Source organism: Dromiciops gliroides, chromosome 1, assembly GCF_019393635.1.
Source record: "Dromiciops gliroides isolate mDroGli1 chromosome 1, mDroGli1.pri, whole genome shotgun sequence".
NCBI classification, from domain to species: domain Eukaryota; kingdom Metazoa; phylum Chordata; class Mammalia; order Microbiotheria; family Microbiotheriidae; genus Dromiciops; species Dromiciops gliroides.
Window position 1 is genome coordinate 528,881,434 of NC_057861.1, and position 18,509 is coordinate 528,899,942.

Consider the following 18,509-nt stretch of genomic DNA (forward strand, 5'->3'; position numbering starts at 1 on the left):
TTTTTTTTTTTAGTGAGGCAATTGGGGTTAAGTGACTTGCCCAGGGTCACACAGCTAGTAAGTATCAAGTGTCTGAGGCCGGATTTGAACTCAGGTACTCCTGATTCCAGGGCCAGTGCTCTATCCACTGCGCCACCTAGCTGCCCCTGTATCATAGATTCTTTAGAGGTCTGATGAAGCCCCCAGACCCCATCTCCAAATACCGGTATTTTTTAGCCAACATTAATAATTGAAGGAAATGATAAGTTTCAGTTAGAGGATAGTAAAAATAGAAATCTTTTTTCTTTCTCTTCCAATTGAGTAAAATCCATGAATTCTAGGATAAGAACCTTTGTTGTAAAGGGAATTTTGGGTCAGGTATTGGTCAGACTTTCAGATTCTGTCATTTTATATGCATGTCTTTTGAGTACAAGGTACTGGGTATGCACAGTACTATACAATGCAAGTCCTGCTCTTAAGGGGCTTGCAATCTAATTGGAAAGACAGGATTCACTTAACAAATTAATAATAATAGAAAGTACTACATGCTAATAGGTATAAACAGTAAGGGCCATGGGTTCAAAAGAAGGAGAATGATAGCTCACCTTCTTATGACACTGTAAGATTTACAAAGCTCTTTCCTCATGACAACCCTATATAGAATGTAGCACAAGTTTTATTATTCCATTTTACAGATTAATATAGTGAGGCTTCGGTTAAGTGACCTATTCCATCATACAACCAGTAGTGTTGGGGCTAGGATCTGAATGCCAGTCTTCTCTGATTTCAGGTTCAGTGATCTTTCCACCATGCCACACTAACACACTCAATTCAGGAAGAGATCCAACGAGGGTCATGGAACACCAAAATATTCATTCATTCCTTACAATATCATTCCTTATGATGCCAAGGTTTCCAATATTAGTTTCCCATACATTGAATTACATTGCAAGGCATTGTGGTTTAGTGGAAAGACTCGTATTAGAGTCCTGATCTGATGTTACCTTTGTAGCTTCTTTGTTCATCTATAAAATAGGGATAATCAAACTTGTACTACCCTCCCCAGAGAGGTCTGTTGGTTTGTTGGCTTTATTTTTTGAGACCGGGTCTCCCTTTATTTCTCCCAGGTTGGAGGTGCAGCAGCCACTCAGGAGCTGATCCCACTGCTAACTGGCATGGAAGCTTTGAACTGCACCATTTCCAACCCAGGACAGTCTGCCCTTCTTTTTTTTTTTTTTAAGTGAGGCAATTGGGGTTAAGTGACTTGCCCAGGGTCATACAGCTAGTAAGTGTTAAGTGTCTGAGGCCAGATTTGAACTCAGGTACTCCTGAATCCAGGGCTGGTGCTCTATCTACTGTACCACATAGCTGTCTGCCCTTCTTTTGAAGGCCTATTATCCTCACTCCTGCTCTAGGGAGCTCACATTGGTGCCAGACTTAGTGCAGACACCCGAGTGGCTTCAGTGCCTACTGAAGTTCAGAGCTCCTTAGGTCAAACGATCTACCAGCCTCAGCTTCCCCTAGTAAGGATTAGAGGTGTGCACCATCATACAGGATTTCTCAGAGAGGTGTGAGGAAAGCATTTTGTGGACCTTGAGTGTCTGTACACATATGAGCAGGGAACAGCAGACACAGGAGCAGAGGAGCAGAGCTGGGGCCAAGTGTTAGAGATGGACTTTGGCTCTTGCCAGCCTCACCTGGGCTAGAGTGGGGAGAATACTTAGGACCAGTGCTGACAAACATTTCTCGTGTGATATTCAAATTTGATCCGTCCTTGGTGATATAGGTTTTTCTGCATGTGGGAGAAAGTTTAGGCATAAATGCCAAGCAAACTCAGACATAGCATTGTGGTTACAGTCGTCTGGGCCTGTGGATTTTCTCCTTTCTGTTTCCATTGTGTGTGTACTTGGCTACTGATCACTTTGGGAGAAGTTGTCAGAAATACATTGGATACATATATATTCCCTGGATGTCTATATCGTCTGTGGTCCCTTCCTGTGCTACTGGGAGCACACTAAAGGCAGATAAAAGTGATGAGGCCGTGTGTCACAGATTGAGCCCGAGTGCTGCTTTTCCGATATTCATCTGCTAAGATCACTCTTGCCATCCCTAGAGAGGATGCTTGACAATGGCCTCTGGAACATGACAGATTGGCAACTTCTTAGTGAGATTTAAGGAGGTTCCTTAATGTTATCAGCAACACCTTTACAAATCATAGCTTAATGTGAGCTATGTCTGGGAAAATGTTTGTAGATAACCAATTCCATCCAAGGTGAATACTTCCTAATGAAGTACTCTGCCCTTGGATGTCTTATCTTTAACTATCCTCTGTCCCTAGATTTACACTGATTTCATTTTAGGGGTTACAGTTCGCTCTCCATATAATTAAGGGGGTCTTTGCATTGTTTTATATAACCAGCTCTAGAGTCTAGGAATTGTTATTGGGTCTTTTTACCCGGATGTCAGATGAGCTTCCTACTTAGATCCTGCTGTTGGTTTGGAAAGATTAGAATGTTGTAGTATAGAGTGTAGGTTCCTGAAGCTTCAAGGTCATAGAGGGATGGGGGAGCCCTGGATAAGATGATCCCTGGTGTCGAGAGCTGCTAGTTACACTGCCTGCCCTCCGCCGTCACCACACACTGTAGAGTTGTTAATAAGTTGGGGTCATGGCTAACTAACACTCACTGACCCAAATCAGGTCAAAAGCTAGGCCTGGGATCTGCACAGTCTTTGATCCTCTGGACCAAGAGCAGGGTTAAGCAATATCTGACAGTCCTAATAAAGGTAAAGGAAGGGAATAAGAAAAACAAAGGGAGCTGTAGAGAGTAAGAGAAATGGCAAAAAAGAGAGATAGAGAGAGAAAAGGGAGTCCATATGGTGGGGAGGGGTGAATTGCCAATGAGTTGTTACAGGTGACACTCTCTCTTCAGTACCATATGTTACCTCCTCCTAGGCTGGGTTAGGATGTAAATGGGTTGGTCAGCCCCAGAGAGACATCATGAAGGGAGGGCTGTAGTTTACCCAGTCAGACTTTTTAAAATGAAAGATTTAATGATGACTTTTGACATTGGGAACAAAGTAAAATTCTGTTAAGGGGCAGTCCAGGGCATGTGAGATGTGATTATAATAGGATAATAAGACTGATGCTTTAAAAAAAAAAAAGACATAATAGAGCTTGTCCATACAAATAAGTCTCCTTTTGAAGCACTCCCCTAGGGAGATACCTTTATTAGAACTAAGCTCCCATTGTTCCAGATGCAGTTGAGACAACCTGCGACTGCCTTCAGAGACTCAATAGTGACAAATTAGGATGAGGGTAGATTTGATTTTTAGAAACAACCAAGAGCCACTGAAAACCAAGTGGTGGGAAAAGATACACCATGAAGCTCTAGGACAACATTAAGATGATAATGATGGTGGTGGTGGTGGTGTTAGTGACGATGGTGATACAACACAATAGTTATGTCTAATTTTCTTACGACATTTCCACAAAGGAAAAGTTCTAGCAATGTTCTAGTTTGTGGCAGCATTGTAAAAATAAGCATAAGCCCTCCCAGAATGATAGCTTTGAAAATGAAACTTGTCTGAATGCAGCATTGTACAGTGAACAGAGTACTAACTCTGGAGTTAGAGGATCTGGCTTCAAATCCCACTTCTCATATTTACTACCTGTGCGGCCTTAGGCCTTACCTTCCTTTGGTCTCAGTTCCCTCATCTATAAAATGGGGACAGGGGAGTGGACTAGATATTTCCAAGAGACTTCCAGCTTGAGATCTAGGATCCTATGCATATGTTTGTTTAAAAATAAATTACATTGGGGCAGCTAGGTGGCGCAGTGGATAGAGTACCGGCCCTGGAGTCAGGAGTGCCTGAGTTCAAATCCGGCCTCAGACACTTAACACTTACTAGCTGTGTGACCCTGGGCAAGTCACTTAACCCCATTGCCTCACTAAAAATAAATAAATAAATAAATAAATAAATAAATTACGTTATTTTATTATGATACTTCACACAGCTGAGGAGGAGTTTTACCTGGGAGGATTTAGCCAGTCGATTTGACCAGTGAGATGTAATGGCAAAGACAGGAAGACAGGCAGAAGTCTTGCATATGGGAGAGTTTAGGTAGAAGGGGGCTCAAAGGATTGGTACAGGATTGCGTTTTCAATGGCATGAGATGCCCGGGTATTTTTTCATTTCTGTTCTTGTGTGTGTGCCTAGCTGTCAGCTCCCTTGGGAGAAACTTGTCAGAAGTTTGGAGAATATAAGTCAAGGGAGATGATGAAAGAGAAATTGGGGCGGTACGCAACTAGGTGGAACAGTGGATAAAGCACTGGCCCTAGATTCAGGAGGACCTAAGTTCGAATCTAGCTTCAGACACTTGACACTTACTAGCTGTGTGACCCTGGGAAAGTCACTTAACCCTCATTATCGAGAGAGAGAGAGAGAGAGAGAGAGAGAGAGAGAGAGAGAGAGAGGTGGGAGGGTGGGAGAAAGCACAGAGAGACATTGGGCATACCACAGGGACAGAGTATGCTAGATAAAGAAGGAACAGAATACCCAAGGAGAGCTTTGGAGCATCTCACAGAATCTGGGACTTGGGAGTGCTAGGTTGTCTACCTTGGGATGTAGGATTCAGGGCAGAAGAGAAGAATGTCAAAGGCAGAATAATCACAGTGTCCAACCAGATCAATAATACTGAGAGCTGTTGGCTCCTGTCTGAGTGGGTGGGGGAAATGAGAGGAGAGCTACTTCTCTGTACATAGGGGACCCGTATGCTGTGATGTCAGGTCCGAGATGTCCCATGGTCTTGAATCTGTGTGGATGGCAGAGATGTATTGGAACCTAGAAGACTAAAAGAAGACTCTCATCTCAGTATCAGGAATTTCTATGCAGGGATGAAATGCCACAGAGCAAACTCACCCTGCTCTGGATATGCAAAGGTCTCTGCTGCTGCCGCTGCTGCTACTAAAAGATTCTTGAAATCCAAGGTATGTATTTGAAGGGACAGCTACTTTACAAGTGGAGGGGAGATGAGGATGAAAAAGAAGGGAGAAACAGGTGTGTTAGAAAGAGTGCTGGACTAGGAAGTCAAAGGACCTGGCTTCCAGCCTTGGCTTGACTGATTACTATCTGCCTGACCTTGGGCACATCTGTCACTTAACTACTATGAAACTCAGTTTCCTCATCTGGAAAATGGGGATGATACTTCTTGAGTGACCTACCTCACAGGGTTGTTGTGAACGGGAGAATGATATTGTTCTCTGCTAATAATAATTCTGTCTTTTGTATGTGAAGATGATGGTTCAGTGGAAAAAGCATTGAATCTGGAGTCAGAAGACCAGACTTCAAACTTTGCCTCTGCCCATTGCTAACCTGTGCAGACTTGGGCAAATCATTCAACCTCCCTGTATCTCAGTTTCTTCCTCCATAAAATAAGGGGATTGGCCTCTGAGTTTCCTCCATTTCTAAATCTGGGGTCCTATAATTCTACTAGCAAGTAGAACGAGCTCCTTTGAATTGTTTGCTTTTTTGTGGAATTGTTTTCAGGAGGGGTGATGGATTTGCATCAAGCAAGCTAAACTCTCTATCCCACTTTTGACCAATGGCATGTGTGTTGGAAGATGGCTGGTGACCAGGGTTAGGGGTGCCATTCTGTAACCATGAAACAGGGTAAAGTTACCCAGGCCATATGGACATGAGGCAAAGATATCATTATTCATGGATGATATAAAATCTCCTCACTGTGTGACAGGTGTCCAGAAGTACCACCTTCTGAACTGATGCTGGTGTATAATGAGCCCCTAGTTCTTTATAATACTTAATTATTGTGTTGTATGTGGAACTGTGCTTCAGTCCCTCAAATGATAATTGACTTCAGTCTCTGGCACATCTCCAGCCTCACCAGTTTACTGCGTGCTGCCAATGGAGTTTACTAGGGTTCTTGTTTTTCATTCTAGGTTCATGAATCACAGGGTTCCGGCCAACAAAAGGTACCAGCCTACAGAATATGAACATGCAGCCAACTGTGCCACACATGCTGTGAGTTTTCCTTTTTATTTAGTTAGGGCTTAGGAGGACAGAGCTTTGTCAGACTTTTCTCTGTGTACTCCCCTTGGTGGATAGGGAAAGGAAAAGTGTACATCAACCTTTCAGACATACACTGCATTTCAAAATGATGGAATTGTCATGGTGACCACCAAGAATGTAGGAACATTAGGCCATAAGGAGCTCATGGGGTCTTTTTGGGTTCTCATCGATTTCAGAGAAATCAGTATAATCTTATTGTGAGGATCACTCAAGTGAATCCAGGCCTGGGAGAAGCTTTGCCTTTGGTGTCAAAATTGTACCATGATGCATTTCTCAGCAAAGAAGCCCTTAGTTTCATCCATCTGTGTTTGAGGGAAGAAATCTCTCAGTGGTTTTTTGTTGTTGTTGTTGTTATTAAAAAATAAATATACTGGGGGCAACTAGGTGGTGCAGTGGATAAAGCACCGGCCCTGGATTCAGGAGGACCTGAGTTCAAATCTTGACTCAGACACTTGACACTAACTGTGTGACTCTGGGCAAGTCACTTAACCCTCATTGCCCTGCAAAAAAAAAAAGACTGGGAAAATAAATATACTTACTCAGGATGCTCCCTCTTCCCCCAGTTTCTGGGAAAATTCCATTTTTCAGGGCAAGAGATGGAAGAAAGTCTTAGGGAAAGAGAAACATGATTGGATCTATTTGGCTGAGGGTTAGGTAAGAGACAGCAATAATTCTTCACAGGACATGAGTCCTTGTCTGTGATGATGGTTTTGTTTTGGGTAGTGATTCTGGTTCCCTTTTTTCCTTTAAAAAAATTATTTATTTATTTATTTTTCAGTCTTAAAAGTATTTTATTTTTTCTAGTCACATGTTAAAGATAGGGTTGGGTTTGTTTTTTGTTTTGTTTTTATTTCTTTTGTGGGGCAATGACAGCTAGTAAGTGGCAAGTGTCTGAGACCGAATTTGAACTCAGGTCCTCCTGAATCCAGGGCCAGTTCTTATATTCACTGTGCCACCTAGTTGCCCCAAAGATAGTTTTCAACATTTGTTTTTATAAAATTTTGAGTTTCAAAATTTTTCGCCTCCCTCCCCAAGACAGAAAGCAATCTGAACTAGGTTATATCACATTAAATTAAAACTAGGTACGATCACATTAAACATATTTCTGCATTAGTCATGTTATGAAAGAAGAATCAGAACACAAGGGAAGAACCTCAACAACAAAAAAGTAGAAATAGTATGGTTCAATCTGCATCCAGCTTCCACAATTATTTTTTCTGGATGTGGAGAGCATTTTCCATCATGAATCCTTTGGAATTGTCTTGAATAATTGTTTTGCTGAGGATAGTCTGGTCACCTTTGACCCACGGTTTTACCAAATTCTTGGCCAATGATGCTTGCAAGAGTGTGTTTTCTACAGCTGGAGTTATTGAACTCTCTTAACATTCTTCTTTGAGTTATTTTCCTGTCCCTTCTATAGCTATTACCAATATAAATCCCTTGCTAAGTTTGGGTCAATTGAATATCAAGAAAATGGTTCAGGGAATCATAGAATATTAGAAGTGGAAGATCATCAAGTTTAGCCCCTTCATACTACACAAGAGAAAATTAAAGAAATGAAGTGACTTGCCCAAGATCACACAACTAATAAGTGGTGAATCTAAGATATGAAACCAGGTCTTCTGACTTCAATATAGTGGTCCTTCCACTATGCCATGTTGGAAAGAGGAATGTAACATAACCACAGAAGGAGTCATTTCTTTACAGTTAAAAAGATGGGGGAGGGGGAGAAGGATTTCACATATTTTTTTAAAAAGACTAGTAATTAGAACACCATATGGTTGCAGTCCAGATTGAAAATGAGAACAGGATCTGTTTTTAAATACATCATTCATTTTACTTGCCATATTGTACAATATAGCATAAGCCTAGCTTAATTCTGTAATGTTGGGAGACAGATGGATGGAAGGACAGACAGGTAGGTAGATAGAAAGGTTGATAGATAAATGGATAGAAGGATGAATGGATGTCTTAGATATATAGTGTTTTAAGTTCCAGAATAAAGATGCTATAGTAAATGTAAGCACTATTGCTTCATTGACATAATGTGAAGCATAACTACAAAAATTATATTTTTATGGTGTTTGGAGAAATTCAAGGGAAAGATATTCCCAAAATACAGAGTATTCATATTTAAGGGAGTGTTGGGAAGAGGGTATTCTAATCTCAAGGTATCAGGCTCACTCACACAATTCAGCATATATTGAACCCCTACTAAGTCTTTTTTTTTTCTTTGCAGGGCAATGAGGATTAAGTGACTTGCCCAGGGTCACACAGCTAGTGAGTGTCAAGTGTCTGAGGTCAGATTTGAACTCAGGTCCTCCTAAATCCAGCGCCAGAGCTTTATCCACTGCACCACCTAGCTGCCCCTACACGTACTAAGTCTAAGGCACTGTGTAGTCAACTAGAGAAATATAAGATGTAGTCCCTAACTTCCAGAAGCTTACAGTCTAATTGGAATGACAAGATATATACACATAATTCTAGTACAAAGCAGTCAAAAATAATAGCCATTTAAGTGGTGTTTAATAATACTATATTCCTGTATAGTACTTAAGGGAATTAGGTGGCATAGTACATAAAGTAATGAACTTGGAGTCAGGAAGACCTGTGATCATACCAGCCTCAGAGACTTACTAGCTGTGTAACCTTGGGCAAATCACAACCTCTCTTTGCCTCAGTTTCCTCATTTGTAAAATGGAGATCATAATGGTACCCACCTCCCAGGATTGTTGTAATGATCAAATTTCATATATGCATGTGCATGTGTGTATACATACATGAAAGTCATCTATATTGCTTTGATGATATACATGCTAGTATTAATTTCTTTCCTGTTCACTATCTCAGCATGATACAGTGGAAAGAGGCTCTGGAATCAGAAGACCTGGATTGAATTCCTAACCCCTTAAACTCACTGCCTATCTGACATTGGGCTAGTCACTTACAATGAGAGGATTTGCACTTCACAGCCTCTGAAGTTACTTCCATCTCTAGAATAAAGATCCTAGAACTCTTGTGAGATAAAATCATTGGAAAATTCAGAAGATCTGGTTTTGAATGCCAACTCAACTGCCATCTGTCTGTGAAAATTCAGGGGAATCACTTCCCTTCTCAGCATCTCAGTTTCCTCATTTCTACAGGGGAGATAAAGATACCTAAATTATTGACTTCACAAAGTTGTTGTAAGAATCAAATTGGAAAATGGATGTGAAGCACAGTGTAAACCATAAAATACTACGCAGATATAATGTGATCACTACTATTATTGTCCTCATTTATAAATGAGGAAACTGAGTCATGCTGCTTAGCCAGGGTCAGAGTCATGACTGGAGCTCAGGAATCTTAACTCCAAGGTGGCTTCTTGTTATCCACCAGTTACAATGTGGAACCAAATGTAGTAAGATAAGTCTCATGATTCTGGGTCCAATGTTTTTAAAGTTTCCTTTACCTTAGTGACAGACGTGAGTCTCCTTGCCCCCAGCTACAGGGGCTGTCCGTTTGCCTTGGGTTGGCAGACTTTGAAATCTTCTACTTTCTTATTTTACTGGAATTCTCTCCTCCCAAAAGTGAGCTAGAGAAGCATGGCTGCACCCAGCCTAGCCAAGCTGCCAACAACCACAATCCCTCTAAGACCAGTTCAAACAAAGAAACAATGATTACAATAGAGAAGAAAATTGAAGGGTTTTCTATAACATGAAAGGCTTGGGACAGATGATCTCTAATCCTTTCGAGAAAAATTCTTTATTCTAGTAGTATAGTGGATAGAAAACTAGCCTCAAAAGAAAAAAAAATGGTCTCAAAGCCGGGAAGACCTGGGTTCAAGTCCAATCCCTGACACATATTTACTGGCTGTGTGACCTAGGGCAAATCATTTCATCTTTCTGTGACCCAGGCCTTGCTTTACTGGGCAGTATGGATAGATTATTGACCAGTGACGTGCCATTAAAGGGTATGCTGGCATGTTGTCTTTTTTTTTCTTTCTTGCCCTAGGTAACTCTCTAAGAATATAAGTTGCAGAGAGGGGGCCAACCTGTATTGAAAGAGGAAGTTTCCTTATAGACAGATCCAATCCCCACTGCTGCCCTTTCTCTAGTAGGTAGTTTATGAAAGTGTAGGGCCAAGTCTGAGATAATTGGCTTGTATGAATGACCCAACTACCACAGCCAACTGAAACCCATTCTCCGTTTCTAGTTCTGGATTATCCCCAGCATCCTTGGCAGTTCCAACCTTTACTTCCTGTCTGACGATGATTGGGAAACGATTTCTGCTTGGATCTATGGCTTTGGCCTGTGTGGCCTCTTTGTTGTCTCCACAATTTTCCACACTGTCTCCTGGAAGAAAAGACACCTCAGGTAAGGCAGCATCTTCTCCTATAAGAAAGCAAAATGGGAGGGGACAGTGAAGGCTTACCCATGAATCAGCATCCTCTGCCCACATTCATTCTCTCTCTCTCTCTCTCTCTCTCTCTCTCTCTCTCTGCTTTTCTCTTCTCCCCTCCCTATGTTTCTCTCTGTGCCTTCGTCTGGTTCTAGCTCTCCCTCTTTTTCTTTTTATGAATGAACCATAGGGTTCTATGCAGGGATTTGCTGATAAATGTTTAACAACCAGCTCTACAAAATTCACAACAGAACCTTTAAGTTTAATTTGCATTTTTTTCTTTTTCACTTTCTTAAGTCTAGACAACCAGTAATAACAATTAAGTCCTAATTTGTAGCATTTGACAATTTCTGAAGTATAAATGCTCACACTGAAAATTTAACAATCAGTTTTCAGGGGCAGCTAGATGGCGCAGTGGATAGAGCACCGGCCCTGGATTCAGGAGTACCTGAGTTCAAATCCAGCCTCAGACACTTAACACTTACTAGCTGTGTGACCCTGGGCAAGTCACTTAACCCCAATTGCCTTACTAAAAAACAAAACAAAACAAACAAAACAATCAGTTTTCAAAAGCTGGTACAGGCTTGTTCTACTGCATCCTTATTTCCATCCAACAAAAGCTGTTGGTCCTTTGAAATTATTTTGTATAATGTTTGGGTTTTTCAAGAGGCAAGAATGGCACGGAAAATTGTCTTGGAGCCAAGGAGACCTGGTCCTGCCTTTGACACATACTGGATGTATGACACATACTGGGCAAGTCACAAACTTTCAGTGGTTTAGGCAACTCTCTTAGATTCTAAGCTTGAGAGAAGGTGCAATGGTAGAGAAAATTTCTTCATTTTACTAATGAAATCCCATCCCCATGCCTATCCCTTGTATGTTCTATTTACTTATATGGGCACTTGTTTCTCCCTTAAAGAAAGTAAACTCTTTGCAGGGAGGAATTGTTTTGTTTTTCCCTTTGTAACCCCGTTGTCTACCACAGTACCAGGCATATATTAGGTGTTACATAAATACTCATTATATTGATTTGAACTGTTGTTGCAGTCCTCAGGAGATCTGGAATTTCAATACTAGAGGGGAGAAGAGATGGGGATCATGTCACTTCCTTATTCAATAAACTCTAGTGACTTCCCTAGTCATTACCTTTAAGATGATAAACTCCTCCCTTTAGTATTTAAAGCTTCTTACAACCCTGCTCCATCCTACCTTTCCAGTCTTATTACCTATTACCCTCTACCCCCTTGCCCACACATATATTTCACACATTTCACATATTCACACACCACCAATATTTACTGCATTAAAATAAAACATATTGGTGTTATTATGAAAATAGTTTTGGGGGGCAGCTAGGTGGCATAGTGGATAAAGCTCTGGCCCTGGATTCAGGAGGACCTGAGTTCAAATTCAGCTTCAGACACTTGATACTTACTAGCTATGTGACCCTGGGCAAGTCACTTAACCCTCATTGACTCAAAAAAAAAAAAAAAGAAAATAGCTTTGACCTCCAAGCCCCCTCTCCTCAAAAAGTGTCAGGGACTCCTAGGGGACCATGGACCACACTCTGAGAACTGGTGCTCTGGACTGTTGGCAGTAGCTACTGCTTTTTTTGTAGATAATAAAATATAATAATAATAATAACTTCTGTTTACCTGGCTCTTCAAGGTTTGCAAAGGGCTCTACAGACATTATGTCATTTAATACTCACAACCCTATGAGGTAGGTATATCATCATCCCCATTTTACAGATGAGGAGCCTCATAGTGACATGATTAGGGAAAGGAAGGGAATAAAGCATTTATTAAGTGCCTACTGTGTGCCAGGCACTGTGCTAAGTGCTTTACAAATATTATCTCATTTCATGCTGACAACAGCCTTTGGAAGTGGATGCTATTATTATCTCCATTTTACATTTGAGGAAACTGAGGCAGATAGTAGTTATGTTACTTGCCCAGGGTCACATAGCTAGCAAATGTTTGAAGTCAGATTTGAAACTCAGTTCTTTCTGCCTTCTTAATTGTAATAATACCTGATTTCAGGAACTGGCTCTGACATTTATTAGGTCTGTGATTCCACGGAAGTTTTTGACCTTTCAAACCTCTGTTTCTTCCTCTGGAAAGTAAGGAGAAGACTACTTGTAGAACTTATCACATAGGCTTGTTTTGGGAAAAGTGCTGTGTGAACCTTAAGGAGTTATAGAGGGGTAGCTAGGTGGAATAATGGATAAAGCACCAGCCCTGGATTCAGGAGGACCTGAGTTCAAATCTGGCCTCAGACACTTGATGTCTGAGCTATGTAATCTTGGGAAAGTCGCTTAACCCTCATTGCCCTGCAAAAAAAAAAAGTTATAGAAACATGAGCTATTATTTTTAATCAATCAATCAACATTTATTAAGCACCAACTATGTGTCAGGCAGACAGGTAGGTGGTACAGTGGATAGAGCACTGGGCTTGGAATCAGGCAGATTCCTCTTCATGAGTTCAAATCCATACTCAGAAAACACACATACTGGGGGCAGCTAGGTGGTGCAGTGGATAAAGCACTGGCCCTGGATTCAAGAGGACCTGAGTTCAAATCTGGCCTCAGATACTTGACACTTAATAGCTGTGTGACCCTGGGCAAGTCACTTAACCATCATTGCCCCACAAAACAAAACGAAAGAAAGAAAACACACATACTAGCTGTGTGACCTTGGACAAGTCACATAACCCTGTTTGCTTCAGTTCCTCATCTAGAAAATAAGCTGGAGAAGGAAATGGCAAACTACTCCCATATCTTTGCCAAGAAAACCCCAAAATGGAGTCATGAGAGTAAAGGAGCTTGCTGATGTAGACTTAGCCACCTGCAATCCACCGAGTTGAGACTGTGGCATTCAGCCTCTGTGTAATTCTGTAGTGAGGGAAAGAGTGAGCCATGATGGAATGCCAAGGAGAGTCAGCTCCTTGGCAGCTGGTTAGGAGTAGAAACTTAATGGGTAAGCAGAATAGGGAGAGGCTGTAGCTAAGGGCATTTGTGTCTCTCAGACTTTTTATAGCACACCTGCATCCCAGTCTGTCTTTGGCAAAGATGAATAATAATAATATGGTAGAGACAAATCAGTGCTCTATTGTTTCATTTGGAGCGGGAATCTATAAGCCTTTGTGCTACCTATTCTTTTTTTTTTTTTCAGGGCAATGGGGTTTAAGTGACTTGCCCAGGGTCACACAGCTAGTAAGTATCAAGTGTCTGAAGCTGACTCTGAACTCAGGTCCTCCTGAATCCAGGGCCAGCGCTTCATCCACTGTGCCACCTAGCTACCCCCACTACCTATTCTTTTGTTAGCATACATTCCATAATTTGACGGCTACTATAAATGGTACATTTTGGCATAGCACCATCTAATAGAACCCAGTGACATTTTGGGGTGTGGAGGCTATAATGTGGATTATAATTTCATCAGGATGAGGAATTCTCAAGAGCAGCATTAGAATGTGAAGCCAGGTACTCTGACTCCCCATTCACAGCTTCCCCTCCCCCCAGCCTTATTTGTATTTACATTTCCCACGCCTGTATTTTCTTTTTTCTTTTTCTTTTTTTGTGTGGCAATTGGGGTTAAGTGACTTGCCCAAGGTCACACAACCAGTAAGTGTTAAGTGTTTGAGGTCAGATTTGAATTCAGGTCCTCCTGACTCCAGGGCTCTATCCACTGCTCCACCTACCTGCCCCCATGCCTATGTTTTCAGCAGCATTGCTCTATGTTTTGATATTTCTTTCATAAGAATAATGTCCTGGCCATAATAAACTGTGTTTTTCCCCCCTTGCTCATAGGATGGTGGAACACTGCCTGCATATGTTTGACAGAATGGTGATCTATTTCTTTATAGCAGCATCATACGCCCCCTGGTGAGTAGAGCATGGAGCTGCAGTCTGGGACTGCTCACCCACTGCCTGAAGCCTTCTTTCAGCATCAGGATTCTTAAAAATAAAGGTGGAAATGAATTTAGTGATTTCTGAAGTAAGGAAACCATTGTGTTCTAAGATTCCATAGAAAGGAGCAGGGTATGTATGTATGCATGCATGTATTGTATGTATATATACATGCATGTGCTTGCACATAGGCATTTGTATATGTACGTGTACATGAATATACAATACACATATGTATATACAGATATATGCACACCTATGTGTGTGTTTATATGTACATGTACATGCATATATACATATAAAGAGGTGTGTGTATATCCCCTCATTTAGTAACTTTGACTTGGGCTTTTGGGTGGGAAGCAGTAGTGAACAGGGCAGCCAAAACCCATATTTGCAAAGGGTGAGAAGTAGATTATAGACAGCTGATAACTGCAACTGTATCAATAACTTTTCTAAGAAATCAGAAAAGCTAATTGGCAACAGTGCTGTCATATAATTAATATAGCCATTCCTTCTAGCTCCTGCCACCTTCCTTTTCAAGTATACTACACATTTAGACATAAAAGAGAATTCCCTGTGAGAGTGAGTCAGAGAGTCAGGAAGACGTATCCTAAGAAAAAAGCTTGCCTCAGTAGAGGCTAAAGAGCTGGCCTGGAAGCCAGGAAGAACAGGGTCCACAAATACAGGCACATATTGGCGAATAACCCTGGGTAAGACCCTTAACCTCTCATGCAAGAACAGAATGTGTGGAGAATATGCAGCATCCTTGCATTGGTAGAGGGGGTTTCCTCACCTGGAAGTTCTCTATATTTATTTATTTTGTTTCTGTTTTTGTTTTTTGGGCACAGCAATGAGGGTTAAGTGACTTGCCCAGGGTCACACAGCTAGTGTCAAATGTCTGAGGCTGGATTTGAACTCAGGTCCTCCTGAATCCAGAGCCAGTGCTTTATCTACTGTGCCATCTAGCCACCCCAAGTTCCTTATATTAAAATCATAGATTCAGTCTTTCTCACTGTCATAAGCAGGAGAAGGAAGATAAGTCATTTATTCAGTCAAAAAGCATTTATTAAGTACTTACTATGTGTCAGACACTGTGTTAAGCACTGGAGATATAATTAGCGTTAAAAAAAAAAGGTCTCTCCCTTAAAGAGCTTATATCTTCCCTCTTTTCAGAGGTTGGGACTATGGGTATATAATACTACATATGTTAGATTTTTTTTTTGTATGTTGGTTAATTTCTATGAACTTCTTTCTTCTTTTTTCCTTTTGTTATGAAGGATGGCTCTCTAGGAGGGAGAGAAAGAAGAATACATTGGGAAATAGAGACGATGTAAAAACAAAAATATATCAAAATATTTTAAAAGGAATAATTAGTTAAGATAGGGAGCTACCAGATGGCAACCTTGGGTGAGCTGTGTACCTGCTGTGCCTCGATGTACCTCCTCCCACCTCTCCTGGCACCCTTCCCAACCACATAGGTGCCTCCTAAGTCTTTGTCTAGGGCGGTCTTCCCCTCAACTGAAGAATGCTTCACGATGCTTGCCATGGATACCATTTGCGGCACTTGATCCAGGCACAAATATTCCTAGTTGTGATTCAGAGGGCATGAGGAAAATGAATTGTCTCATGCAACTTCTCTGCTAAGGCTTTTTAATCTTTTGTTGTTCTCCTTGATTAAATTTATGCATTTTGAGGACAGGGCCGCTTTCTTTCTTTCTTTCTTTTGTTCCTTCTCTCTCTCTCTCTCTCTCTCTCTCTCTCTCTCTCTCTCTCTCTGAGGGAGCCGAGTCTCTCTGAGTGCAAAAAGATGGAGGGAACAGGTTTAAGATGAGTTAGTTTGTTACCTATGAAACAGGCATTCGGGAGAGCACAGTGAAAGGGATGGGTCATTTTAGAGGGGGCTATTGAGTGGATTGGTTTAAGGGGAATGAGAACAAGGGAGTGGTCAGTAGGGGTGGGGTGGAGAATGGGGTTTGAACAATAACAACGGGTTCAGAATCCCTAGGCTGGGCTGAACACGACAGGGTAGAATTATGTTAGTTATTGAGGAATGAATTCAAGTAGATTATCATTGGCCATAGCGTTCAGCCTTGGGTGGAATTGTCCCAGGGTGTCAGGCAACTGTAAGTGACTAGAATACAGTGGGGGGAGTGTGGAGCATGCCAGGAAAGGGCAAGATAACTCCTCTGGAACTGTAGGTGGTCAGAGAGGGTGTCTGAATACCTAGAACAAGGCCAAGTACATAGTAGGCACTTAAGAAGTGTATATTGATTGATTGATTGAATGAATGAATGAATGAATGAATGAATGAATGAATGAATGAATGAAAAAGCATTTATTAAGCTGTTACTATGTGCCAAGCATTGTGCTACCTGGACATGCCCCCTAACTCTCTGGACTTAGATATGTAGTGAACCTGGACATAGACCTAAGGGCCACATTTTGGAAGGATATGGCCATCCTTCTTAGAGCAGGTAAGTCTCAAAGGGCCAAGATGCCCACCCAATACCCCAGTTTTTCCATAATGACCCATTCTAGACCTACCACCCATATATTCATTTAATAATGGAAAGTTTATCACTTATGAAGATATGAAGGTAAAAAATATTTCTGATAGAACTCCTAGGAGTAAAGGACTGACTAGCTTTTGAGTGCAGAAGCTCTGTCATGACAGTAGAAACTAAATTTCTCATCTCCAGGTTTTCTTGTCTCCTAGGCTTAATCTTCGGGAGCTTGGTCCCTGGGCCTCCCACATGCGCTGGATTGTCTGGATCATGGCTTCTGTTGGGACCATCTATGTGTTCTTCTTCCATGAACGGTGAGCATCAGCTATGAAAGTGTAGATGGGGTAAAGACTTCTTTTATCTGAGCAGGAATTGCTGGGAATAATACTGTGCTCTCATCACCAAGGTAGGATCCGTATCTCCAAGGTAGCATGTTATCATCATGAGATGACCATGTAACAGCCAGATACCCCAGCTCTAGGGACCCATCTGGTGTTTAGGATCACAGGCAGACTTTAATTCACAGTCTATATACATAGTTTATTCATAGTACTAATGTATAATTGACTATGTACACTGCCAGAAAGAAAAAAAAAAAAGGAAGGAAGGAAGGAAGGAAAAGCATTTATTAAGTGCTTACTATGTGCCAAGCACTTGTTAAACACCAGAGATAGAGAGATAGATAAATAGTTATATCTATCAATACATACACACAAATCAAAGACAGTCCTTGTCCTGGAGTAGTTTTAGAGAAAGGCAGACATACTAGAGTGATAGCGGAAGAGTGACACTCTGGTTTAGAAAGTTAGTAGGAAAAAAAAAGAAAGTTAGTAGGATTGTAAATGGGGCCATGGGGCAGGGGTGGAGGGGAGACCATCAGCCCCTTCCAGGAACAATGCAGAGTTGATCTGATTATGGGTCCAGAGTATGGCTGAAACCTGCCAGCAGTAGTGAGTGAGGTCAGGCAGTTGTTATCACTCATCAAGATAGAAGGGGATGGGACTTAGCAGAAGTTTCAGAGATGAAATGGTTGACTTCTCTGAAATTCCAAGGGGACTTTGTAGTCTACTGAGGGTCTACAGCTGATATGATTCTTGGTTATTCTTTCCATTTATTCCATGGGATTTTCATCTTTTCCACTTTTATTTTCCTCATGGGTGAGCTGAGATGTTAGATAATTTACCCATAAGGCACATACTATCTCACAGTGCCTTACTTGCCCCCTAATGGGTGCCTATATTGTTCTTTGTTCTTCGTTCTCAAAGAAGAACAATGACATCATGAGAGTGGTGACTTGGATTTAAGTCAGTCAGAGCTGTCCAGAGTTATGAGCCTCACTCTCTCCTCCAGAGTCATTAGAGTCTAGTGGCAAGACAAAAGTCGAGACAACTTGGGTGCCTATAATAAGGATGATAATAATAAAAATAATAGGCAGCTAGGTGGCACAGGGTAGCTAGGTGGCTCAGTGGATAGAGTGTCAAGACTAGAGTCAGGAAGACCTGAGTTCAAATTTAGCCTTAGACACTTATCAGCTGTGTGACCCTTGGTTAGTTCATGCTGTTTGCTTCAGTTCCTCATCTGTTAAAAAAAAAAATGTGCCAGAGAAGGAAATGGCAAACCACTCCAGTATCTTTGCCAAGAAAACCCCA

At 41.4% G+C, this 18,509-nt stretch overlaps 1 protein-coding gene across 1 annotated transcript in view; it reads left to right on the forward strand.

Moving 5' to 3' along the window:
* MMD2 (monocyte to macrophage differentiation associated 2) overlaps positions 1 to 18,509 on the forward strand; it is a 118,681-nt gene that overhangs the window by 89,460 nt on the left and 10,712 nt on the right. Inside the window, exons 2-5 of the mRNA XM_043978608.1 lie at positions 5,937 to 6,018; positions 10,261 to 10,421; positions 14,258 to 14,332; positions 17,073 to 17,174. Of these exons, the coding sequence (XP_043834543.1) occupies positions 5,937 to 6,018; positions 10,261 to 10,421; positions 14,258 to 14,332; positions 17,073 to 17,174 (420 nt within the window). The remainder of the gene's footprint in view (positions 1 to 5,936; positions 6,019 to 10,260; positions 10,422 to 14,257; positions 14,333 to 17,072; positions 17,175 to 18,509) is intronic.